At 26.5% G+C, this 12,137-nt stretch overlaps 1 protein-coding gene and 1 long non-coding RNA gene across 5 annotated transcripts in view; one reads left to right on the top strand and one right to left on the bottom strand.

Annotated features, from left to right (window-relative positions):
• The window catches only part of LOC107450671 (homeotic protein ultrabithorax-like), a 47,319-nt gene extending 42,740 nt beyond the window's left edge, over window positions 1–4,579 (top strand). Inside the window, 2 exon segments of one of the 2 annotated variants that reach the window (NM_001323822.1) lie at window positions 361–1,110; window positions 4,365–4,576. In NM_001323822.1, the coding sequence (NP_001310751.1) occupies window positions 361–719 (359 nt within the window). In that variant the 3' untranslated portion in view covers window positions 720–1,110; window positions 4,365–4,576. 2 annotated transcript variants of the gene reach the window in all.
• The window catches only part of LOC107450673 (uncharacterized), a 31,785-nt gene extending 20,484 nt beyond the window's left edge, over window positions 1–11,301 (bottom strand). For all 3 annotated transcript variants that reach the window (XR_015429629.1, XR_006225032.3, XR_001584979.4), the window contains exon 1: window positions 11,193–11,301. This is a non-coding gene — a long non-coding RNA (uncharacterized LOC107450673). The remainder of the gene's footprint in view (window positions 1–11,192) is intronic.
• Window positions 11,302–12,137: the final 836 nt, after the last annotated feature.

Genomic DNA, 12,137 nt, shown 5'->3' with positions numbered 1-12,137 from the left:
TTGTTTATTATAATTTAAATAGTTAAATATTTTGTGCGTTTTGCAGTCTTAGATAAATGTTGTCTTCAAGTTAATTTATAACAAAACTGTAGATATATTTTTATTTTCCTTGGCGAAAAAACCTCATATTCAAATTAAATGTATTTTTCTAAGAGAGAGAGCGTGTTCACCACATGTTAAGATATAAACTATATTATTAATTCAACTTAGTTTAAATGTTCTGGTGCAATTCTCATAGCGTACTTTGCCGGCGGATATTTTTCATGATTTTAAGAAATATATAATTTATTTATTTCAAAAATAAATATACTAAATAAATTATACAAAAATAAATTACAATTCTACTTTTTTTCTTATTAGGTCCAAATGGCATGAGGAGAAGAGGTCGCCAAACTTACACACGTTACCAGACTCTGGAACTAGAAAAAGAATTCCACACCAATCATTACCTAACACGAAGAAGACGGATTGAAATGGCGCATTCCCTTTGTTTAACAGAGCGCCAAATTAAGATTTGGTTTCAGAATCGGCGGATGAAATTGAAGAAAGAAATTCAGGCCATCAAAGAATTGAATGAACAAGAACGCCAATCTCAACAAGCCAAGGCCACTACCACTGTATCAACCAATTCAAATATGACTCACTCCAGTTCCACCACCAATTCCAATCCCGCCAAAAATGTGGATGTTAGTGCGCCAATCAGTGCCACAAAAACGTAAGATCTGAAGACAATCCACATGGACCTAAGTTCCAAAATGCTTGAAGTTTTTATACTCAAGTTGAACTTGATGATCTTACGATCACTACTCAGCCGGGACTTAATGTTGTTCAGTATTGTTCCATTGAACATTATTAATTGGTGTGATTGAACAACGACTTTTTTTTTACCTCGGCTTCCCTGTATACGATGAAAAGCTGTACATAATACGTAAATTGAGACATTTTTCCCCTCTGTTCGCCGTTCACACTTCATTATGTTGTTTCAACTATTCGCCAATGCACCTACATTGTATTTATTGAACTAAAATGTATTTCTGCATCTTCTCATATTGCCGAAAGATCAAGTGTAATCTTGTATATTTGAACTCATAATTTAGCTGTAATTTTGTCTTTGTGTCCAAGAATTACTTCCACCAGATGCCAAACAGTTGAGAGAACGTAAAAATGAGATTTTTAAAGACTATAACAACCATATTTTTACTTTAGATGTCATTGGTATTTGAAGCTCGCTTGTGATAGTGGTATAATATGAGTTAATTCTTAATCCGAATTTTATAAATACTATGAAGTATCCTGAAATCAAAGCGTTGTACATACCTAAAATAATACGTAAAATAATTCAATTTTCTCATCTAATACGTCTAAGAAAATATTTTACATTTTCAATCAATGCATAAAGGACTTAATTTTACTAAAATGTTCACAAAGTTTAAAAGTAATAAAAAATAATGCTATTACTTATTCTAAGAATTTTATTAAAATCATAACATAGCTGTTCAATACTGACGGCGTTAAAAAGTTTGAATCCAAATTAGGTAAAACATCGTTTTATTGCATATTAATAATGGTTTGTTTGCTTAATCGATTGTAGTAGAAGAAACAAATTACAATTTGATTAAAAAAAATGTGACCATGACAGAGTAAAACTATAAAAACTAAAATGAAATCAATATTTTTAATTTATAACGAAGAACAGCTACTCCAAATGCATGTAAACTGGTTTAGTTGAGAAAATACTATTTCTATTTTGCATTTGGGGAAAAGAAATTGAGGATCAAGTAGCAAACGCAACACATAACATAGGTTATCACAAGTCAACGTTTTTAGACAATAAAAATTTATGAAATAGACTCTACTAAGAATAGCAGAAAAATCGGGATAGTTGTCTTAAATCGCTTAGGTATTGATCACATATTGACTTAGACATATCCTTATTGACTTACATACTCTTCGCTGTAAAACATATTTTGACCCAGTGTAACTAATTTAAGATCCACTTTAGTAGCTTCATTCTGACATTGGTTTAAATAATTTAAGGATGACATGATAATTTTTTTTAGACTTCAAGAAAATAAGCTTTCATAGATCAATCCAACTTTTAATTCATTACAGAACTTTTTTCCCCAAAGCAAGTTGTTGCGAAGTAAAACCAAACCGTTCACGGATACTGCGCTAAAAACTTCTGACTTTTTAAGTAACTATTTCTATGTTGAGACAAAAAGGAATGATAAATAAAATATGTATGAATATATATTTTTTGTTTTAAATGTATTTAGTTTTGAGGTTCGTAATTGCATTACATTTACTTATTGTAAGTACGACAACTCATTACTTAAATCACTGAGCTGATACCGTGAAGGTCTGCAGTTCAATCCCCATTGGTAGCTTCAAGCTCACTTAGCTCAACTAGAGACCAACTTGAAAAGTTTTCTAACATAATTGAATACCAGCTTAACATTATAAGACAGGCATAAAAGCGTTTGTTTATTTCAAAATGGTTTTTATTTAGAGTATGTGAATTTATGAATAAAATAAGAATTCCGCTCCGAGGGCAGTTAATCAGCGTAACAATAATACTTTGTTTTATTTTACAACATAATATTGAGTGCAAATCCAATTTTTTTCGAATTAACATGCATCTGAAAATAGAAAAAGAAATTTTGTCCCACCTTTAATCTTATAAACTAGTTACCACGAATCAAACGCAATTTAATACGTAATGGTAATATCAAAAGTGTTCTGCAGAAATAAATTAATTTTAATTAATGTATTATAATAGTAAATATGTTACAAAAATATGAAAATCAATTAATTTAGTGTCATACCTCTCCGAAGTATAAGGAAACCTAAAATATCCAGTTAATATTTTAAATTAATGTCTTTATATCTTACTAATCGAATCTTGTTTTTCTGTTTTAATAACTATACGGATGAAAAAAATTTACAGAATTACTGTACTGTACTATGGTAATGACATTTCAAGTTTTAAAAAAAAATCTGGTAATAAAACAAAATATTCGGTATTTAAACCATTCATTTGGTAATTTATCAGTTCAAATATTAACAGTTTAATGAAAAATTAAAGTTCTTAACTACTTAGAATTTTTAAATATTGAACTTCTTATTTCTTAGCTTACAAACAATTTAACTCTTACTCTATTTTATAAACAGCTTTAAAAGCTGATTAATATCAGCTTATTACAAGTCTCTTTAGACGTCATTAACATTTTCATTTATAAATCAATAATAATACAATTCTTATACATCAACGCATTTACGTTTGGAAATATACGTAAATAGTGCCTCATATTAAAACGTATTTATTCTATCCATATATACGTATTTGTATAATGTACTCAAATATTACGGAAAAATCGTTATTGATTTCAAACTGTAGAAAATTGTAATAATAATTATTGACGAAATACGTATACATGACCTCTTAAAATATATTTTTGTAAAACATAAACTAAAATATTTACAAAGTGCTATGTGATAATTCTTACGTAAGAAATGCTATATGGATATAAGAGGAGCACTAACCAACGGCATTAGAATAATCAATGTGTAACCTCTTATCTTGTAACGAAAAATAAGAAAAATTTGTGTAACATTTTAAAAACTTTATAACTGTTTTTCTCAACATTATTAATTAATCTATAAAATTATAACACTAAAATTTCCTAAAGTAGAGGTAAAAATTCAAAATGTGAGAAGATTTGTTTTTCTTACAAAAATTCTCTTTAATAAAACGTAGTTCGGCAATACATTTAGAAATTAAAGATGCAAATAAAAAATAAATGTAATTTTTCCGTAGATAAAGTTAAAAATCTGCTACAATTTAATTTTTTAAACAAGACAAAGTGAAAATTTAAATGTTTTTAGTTCATATATAGAATATTTACATTTAGCAAATAATCTATACAATTTGCTTTGCTTTGTCTTTTCATTTTAAAACAAATCGTTATTGTTTGATAAGGAATAATCAAATTAGTAGGAATCGCTATTTATACGTCTATTTTTATTTATTGTGTCCTCCAAAAACTAACTTTTACCATTACCTATTTTAAAAAAAACGTTATACAGTCCATTCTAGATAGAAATTTTATCTTTTATAAGTAATTTTTAAATACTTATCTCTGAAGTGCATGTCTTTTTAAGACTGAAACGAAAAAGCCACTATTTCAAACGAGCTTCATTTCCAACTTTAATAACAAGCAAGCTGTAACAAAATATTAAGTGTGAAAATGGCTTTAAATAGTCATTTATCCTCATGTGATTGCCAAAGTTCTAAAAGTACTTAAAAATCTTCAACTTTTTTATGTTGGAGTTCAGATTATACGTATTTTAAAATGTGTGTGTGTTTAACCCACAAATCAGTCATTTAAGAAAGTGAGAACAAATTTTAAACAGTATTCTAAATATACTTCTGTAGAAATATTCAAAATCGTGTAATAATATACGTATTTGCCGTAATTCTATTGGATTCCATCTGTTGTGCTTATATTGCACACTGTATCGGGTGCAATCAAGCTAATATATGTTGTAAAAATTTTGAATAAAATGTATTTAATCTTCATTATTGTTGATTAATCCACTGCCTTGTTATCGTAATCCACTTATTTGCTAAAAAGCGAAAAACAATTTATGTAAGTAATGCAAAAAATTTTGCTTTATATAAAAAGGTATACTTATGTACATACTTGTGAAATATAATTACTATAATAATTACTATACTTATAAAGTATGCTTAGATAAAAAACAAAAAAGCAATTTTTGCTTTTTCGTAAATATTGCGTAGATAAAAAAGCAATATTTTCTAAAATGTAAAAACTCTCAATTTACCCAAACAATACCTAATTTACTTAAACAATACATAACGGACAATTCAATGTCATTCCGTTATTTTTGTGATTCAGTTTTCGAAAAAAAAAATTTCATTATAGTTTACAAAAAGAACTATTTACATCATTATTTTAAGTACAGAGCTATCTTTAAAAATATAAATTCCTGCTTTAAGAATTAAAACACGTATTGTTCTTTTTAAGAAATGAAATGCCATATGATTTTAAATTTTCATATGACATTTTGATTGAATTTTGTTTTAATTTTTTGGAATAAATAGTAGGGAGAGTGTTGATAAATTAAAGTTGAAAAATTTCTTGAGTATAAAATAATCTTCTATTAGTATGTTAAAAAGGACTTCTTTGATAAATGTGATATTCCAGATGTGAGTTTATTTTGCAAATAGGAAATATATTAAATCAATAACACTTTTTTCTTACCGGGCAAGTAGATGAGAGTGAGATACACATTTCATGAGTATAAAATATTAAATTTTTATGAAAAAAAAGGTTACTTTTTTTGCTTAATGACAAATTTAACTGCAGGAATAAAATTGTTTGTACTCACGCCTAGCAATTTATTTTATGATATTAAAAGTTTTTCAATGAGTATTTTTTAAAGCAGTTTATTTTTAAGCAATAAATTCGAATCTCGCCAAAAAAAGAGCACTGGGGTAAAAAGCATCAGGAAATAGTCCATGTAATACCGCAAAATAAATAAATAAATAAAAAACAGAATCAATAAGTTTTGATAAGAAGAATTTTATGTCATATATTTTAGAAATTAATGACATAAGTTTAATGACCGATTGATGGTCATGACATGACCTCACAATCCATATGCGTATATTTTTAAAATTTTTAATCCGAAGTAAGTTAAGGGATAAGTATGAACAAGCAATAAAATTGATTATTTAAACTATTGTTGCTTTTAAAAAGGAGCTATAATCAAAATTGAATTGATTTTAACCTAAAACAACAATCTAAAGTAAATAATCTTGATATTTTTTAAATTTTAATTTATGTTTATTAAATATTAATTTATTATTAACAAGTAAACGTAATACCAACTAAATAAAAAAAATATTTCGATATTAAGAATATTTTAAATATTTTTTAGAAAAAAAATGTTTTTTTTTTATTATTTAAGACGAATTTCATTTTTATTTTATAAACTGAACTTATATAATCAATATTAAATGTCAGCTGAGATAATAATAGCATTTCGGAAATCTTCATTTTATAAATACAGTTCAAGAAATAAAATTTCGCTGGAGATTATTTTGAATTATTAATAATAAAATGTATTAAGATATTAGTTTCTAATAAATTTTCCATCGTACAAGGATTAGTTGAAATTATTTACAGAAGTATGAGGAAAGTTTACAGCGAAGTTTTATACTGAAGCTAAATTAATCTTATTTAGTGATGACATATAATCGTACGGTATCTTATATACTGTGATTTCCTAACCAGTTCGATAATTATTTAGCTTACACTGAGAAAAAAAGTATGGTTAAAGCTGTCAGAACATGATAACATTTAACGTGTTTCTGTCTCTATGGAAACATCGTATTTCTGTCGTATGGTATGTCGTATTTCTTATAAAAAGCATTTTGATAAAGATTTTAGTAAAATTAACAATAAAATAAAGTTTTATACTATGTGATAAATTTGGTAAAAATTGGTACTACCTTATACCAATTTTTTATTTAAAAATTGGTATCGGTAACGTGATTTATTAGTTATGATACTTTAGATTTAGAGTCTGTCGTAAAATTATTTATTTGATTTTAATTTTTTTTTTCAGAATGTATTGTAATACGAACGATAATTTTAAAAACCAGAATTTTTTGTAAACCGTTGAACGAAAAAACTACGAAATGAATGGTTTAAATTGAGTATATTTTGGTTTCATTAACCAGAATTATGTTGTTTTTTTTTTTTACTAGAAATGTAATTACTATACAGTTCGATAATTATACAGTACAGTAATTTTATCAGAATTTTTTCCGTATAAGTAGTGATTTTTGGTGCTTTTTCCGGGTGCTCTTTTTCCGCTGTTTCTTCTGATGTTCCTTTTTTCTCGTGCCTCTTTTCTCGTGAGTTCTTATTCTGGGATGCCTAAAAAGTTCATGAAGGAAGCACCTGCTAATGCAATAAAAATGCAAACAGTTGTTTTCAGGGTGTGTGATTTTTAACTAGAGAAACTTTTTCTAAAAAAATTATTTGTCGAACTCATAATTTTGGAATATGGTAAAACAGCTGCTTGAGATAATATTTAGGATGTAATTCAATTAAAAGAGGACTGAAAAATGAAAAACTCAGTAAATACTCAAAATTCGTTTTCTGTTACTTTTACGAAAAAAAGATTTTTAATTATCAAGCAAATAAAACTGAAGAATGCTTCAAGTGGCAGCCCTAGTTATAATTTAAAAAACCTAGTAATAATTTTGAAAAAAGAGTCGAAAAGCCTATAAAAATTTTTGGATTAAATTACTGTAAAATCCATATTTATCGGAACATATTACGAGATTTTGAAAGTAATTACTATAAAGGCATTGAACCACGCTAATTAAATAAATATTACTGTAAAAAATTCTGGTATAATATTTTATAGTATAAAAAGATTTCACCGTAAAATGTACTTGTCGGATGATGCACCCAAAGTGCCAGTACTTTATACCGGAATTTGATCCGGAATTTTTTACAGTGATCAAGCGCCACATGAAGTGAAGTGGATCACGGGAAAAGAAAGCTCTGCAAAAGAATCGAAAAAAGCCCTTTTTTAATAATTATACGAATTTAAGGATCAAATTAATTTGAGCCTCTGAACACGAATTTCAGTAATCAATTATTTATTCGTTTCTTACTAAATATGTGTTTAAAGTTTAATTAATATGCACCAAGAGAGAATAGTTTGAAGTTTTCGAAAGCAATTTTTTAATATTATATTTTTTAATGGTATGCAATTACATAATATATTTATTTGAATTATTATATTGTATTTTAACAGTGATTTCTTATCGATAAATGTTGTGATAAATTGAAAAATATTAACAAAAATGAGTTTCGTTTTCATACAAAAGTTCATATAAGGAAAAATTTTAATAAAAAAGTGATTCATTGTAATAAAGTTTGTAAGAATATACACTAGTTTAAAAAATATTATGTTAATATTATTATATATGTTTAAATTATTTTATTGAAATACAATACGTGTCATTTTATTATTTTTGAATTTAAAAAAATGTTAGAGCTCTTAATAGAATAAATCAATTTAAGTAATATAAATAATAGTTAAATAGTATAAAATGTGGATTAATAAATTTTTTAAAATACTCAGTTTTATTTACATTAATATTTAAATACATTAAATTCGGGTTCAACACTTGAATCAAAACGCGTGTTAAATTATTATCTGTCTAATGGATACTACATCAGGATTAATTCTTGCCCAAATTACTTTTATTTTATTAAGTTTAACTCTCTTTTTCTGTTGAACTATCAGCAGATAGTAAAAAGTAATTTTGTTTACAGTTGCATACTATAATTGAATAGTTTTAGTTCTGTGTGTGCCAATTTTTACATCATTGTCTCTCTATATTAAAAAAAATCATAATTCGTAATCGTAATCGCATTTTGTTTTGCTTCCCAAGAATATTTAGACTTAAATTTTGAAATTGTAGGATATATCGAAAAAATACAGAGAAGTACGGTGGAGAAATTTAACATTTGATAATTAGTTCAAGAACTGCTAAACTTGTATTAAAAATATCAAGTGGTCTGCTCTATAGACCACAGAAAAGCAACAACAGAGTTAAAGTTTGTCGAGTTGGAAGAGCCATGCTTGTAAATAAGATTATTCCATAAACTCGATTTTTTAATATTGTCCACTGACATTACCTCATTAAATTACGCCTGCATATTGTATTCTTCCTATAATTTTTCCATTGTTTTGATTCTCAATCGAAATTAAAGTGAATAATTTTGTTTAATAGCATTTTCATTAAAAGACAGCATATCCACGCTGAGAAAAAAATATGGTCAAATCTACCAGAACATAATAACATTTACCGTGTTTCTGGCTCTATGAAAGCACCAAATATGGAATAATATGGGATGCAATTTGGTAACATTAAATAATTTGGTCATGATATCTAAGAGCATGGCATAGAAACCATTTATTCGATTACATTTTAGGCATGCCTCCAAAACTGGTATGTTAAAAACGCTAGCCAAATGTGACCCACAAGCTTTTCAACTATTAAAACTTATGTTGGCTATGGTAATTTTGTTTCATACTTGTCCCACGCTTAGCATATTTTATTTATCTATTCTCCTTTCAACGAAAAGAAAAAATTGTGCATAAATATAAATTCGAAATATGTAAAGAGTAAACACCAATGGCGTGCGAAGGAGTAGTGTGCAATCATTGGAGGGCTAAATGAATAAATAAATAATAATAATAATAAAACAATCTATAGGAAAAAACATTTGAGAGATTTTGATTCGTAAAAATTTAAATTCAGATTTGAAACTCATCTTCGTATAAATATATGTGGAAATCGTTCTATGGAAAAAAAATCATTTTCTGCGTAATATTCTGAAGTTTTCCTTAAAAGTAACGAATATTCAAAGTTTACAAATCTAAAACTAAAATACCGAATTGGTTTGAAAATCACATAAAAAATAAGATTCTTTGGTCAATTGGTCGAGATAAATATTTTTTTGTTAAAAGAAAAAAAAATTATTTTATAATTTTTGGAATTAAGAATTTATTATTATGAATTTAATATTTTGAATTTAATTTTATTACTTTAATATTTGATTTTGAATGATAGTAAAAGGTTTTAAGTTTTAGTGCCTTTTGTTTCAAACAAGCCCAGACATTCCTTTGACTGGATGCTTGAGTCCCTTGGTCCCTTAGCCCAAAAATTGTTACCAACGAATACAACGATTCTTGGTAATAAAGTTTCCTCCAGCAGCAAAAGTTATGGAGACTTCAAAACTTTTAAAACTTTTTAAGAGATCATGATAAAGCAGTTGCATCAATTTTACTCATGCAAAATGTGTATCAATTTAAATGAGTATAAAAGGTTAAATGCTTCATTCCTATTTTTTTTTTAAAAAAAAACTGCCATTTATTTTTAAAATAATCTCATATTTTTAGTATATAAACTGCCATTAAATGAAATCTGTTTCTACCATTTCCAGCAAATAAAGAAAGGCGTTTTCTTTTAGAAATTTGTGAAAATAAGAGAAAATTAAAAATTTTATTTATTGAATTATAGGTGATAGTTTACTGAATAGTTTTGTGCTTATTTCACGTATTAAAAAGATTATGATTCACTAATAATCACAATTTCTTTGTCAAAATTTGAATTCTATCCTTCCATAAATAATAGATCGTATAACTACTGTTCCTTTTGGTCAGCATTAAGTTTTTGTGGTTCAAAACAATATTATTTTTAAGAGCTTTGATGGAGATCTTCAAAATCAATACTAAAAAAACGGAAGAAAGAAAAACGGAGCTCTAAATTTTCCTACGCATTGTGAAAAATTATGGTAAAAAGTACCGGAACCGTGAGTGTCACTACCTTTTACCGGAAAATCTATTTTTACCGGAACATGCAGCAGAACAAAAAAATATGATGCACCGAAATTTTTACAGTAATAAAAACCGTAAAATCACTGAATAATTAAATAGATAATATAGTAAAAACTGCGGTATAATATTTTACTGTAGCTTTGATCTTCCTCCAGCTAATCTAAAAACTTTGATGACGATTTTCAAAATCAATACTAAAAAAAAAAAAAAAAAAAAAAAAAAAAAAAAAAAATGTTGTTCAAAATTTTCTTACACATTGCAAAAAATTACGGCAAAAAGTACCGGCACTGTGAGTGCCACTACTTTTTACCGGAAAACCTATTTTTACCGGAACATGTTACGGAACAAAAAATCTTATACACCATAATTTTTACAGTAATAAATGCCGTAAAATCACTGAATCACTCTAATTGAAATAGATAAAACGGTAAAAATTACGGAATAATATTTTAATATAAGAAGAATTTCACGGTAAAAGGAATTTTACGGATAATGCACTCAAAAAACCAGTACTTTACACCGGAATTTTATCCGAAATTTTTTACAGTGCTGCTAAAGGAAAAGTTGCTTTTTTTAGATTTTCCATATTATTTTCCAGAGAACTAAAGATTCTTGGCGCAAAATTACATTCTCTAGCTTCTACGTTCTGTCAAGTAAAATTGGGTAAAGCATGGACACATATGTGCATAATACATACATATAACTATTTTACTTAGTTAAACGCTCATCATACATACTTAAAATTCCGAAAAACATTTCCGGGGTTCGTAATGGTAGCTTACAACCATTCCTTTTAAAAAATCATTAGATTTATCATCTGTTTCATCTGCCATGGCGATTCAACCTCTACAAAAAATAAAATGAGAGCACATTTACAAAAATAAATAAATACGAAATAAATAAATAAAGTATTTAAATCATGAAATAATAATTGCACAAAACAAATAATCATTCCATGAAAAATAAATAAATAAATACTCTGGTAAGAATTTTGTGCCAGAATTAACTGAAAGTAATTTTTCAAGAAACTTATGTTACATTTCAGAGAGTTAAAAAAAAGGAAAGCATCCGAAAAAAATAAAGCAAAAAATTGGCTTGAGACTTAGTAATTTTAAAGAAATTAAGTAAATAAAATTTGGTGAAATTCTTCCCGAATCTATTTTATCTGAATTTATTCATTTTATGCCCTTAATTTATGTAATATTTTATGACCTTAAATTTATTTTTTAGTTAATGAATTGCTTTTTTTCGCGACTTTTTTTCCAGCACTTTTTCAACGGACTTTTTCTTCCATTGCTTCCTTTTTTTTTTTTCTCTTCTATTTTCGGAATTGCATGGCATAAGTGAGCCTACTCAGTACTTAAATGTGATTATAGAATCTAAAGAATGATTTGAAATGAAGGATTGCAGTTTCATCTAAAAATTTCATATCAGTAGATAAGCAAATCCTCTTTTTTTTAAATTGAAGATGTTAGCTGCTGAAAAATTCCATGAAAAGCATTTTATTTTGTTAAAATAACCGAAATGTATAAACAAACTCACTTATTTAATTGTTCTTAAAATTGATTGAAATTATTATATAATTTCTATTATTATTTATTATTACCGAAGAAAGACATAAAAATAAGTCTTAGTACCGAAAAAAACAATGAAATTTCCTTGATTAATACAATTTATACAGT

This window comes from Parasteatoda tepidariorum, chromosome 10 (genome assembly GCF_982258835.1).
Source record: "Parasteatoda tepidariorum strain Cologne lab strain chromosome 10, Ptep-v5.0, whole genome shotgun sequence".
NCBI lineage: Eukaryota > Metazoa > Arthropoda > Arachnida > Araneae > Theridiidae > Parasteatoda > Parasteatoda tepidariorum.
This window is presented reverse-complemented; position numbering and strand designations above follow the sequence as displayed.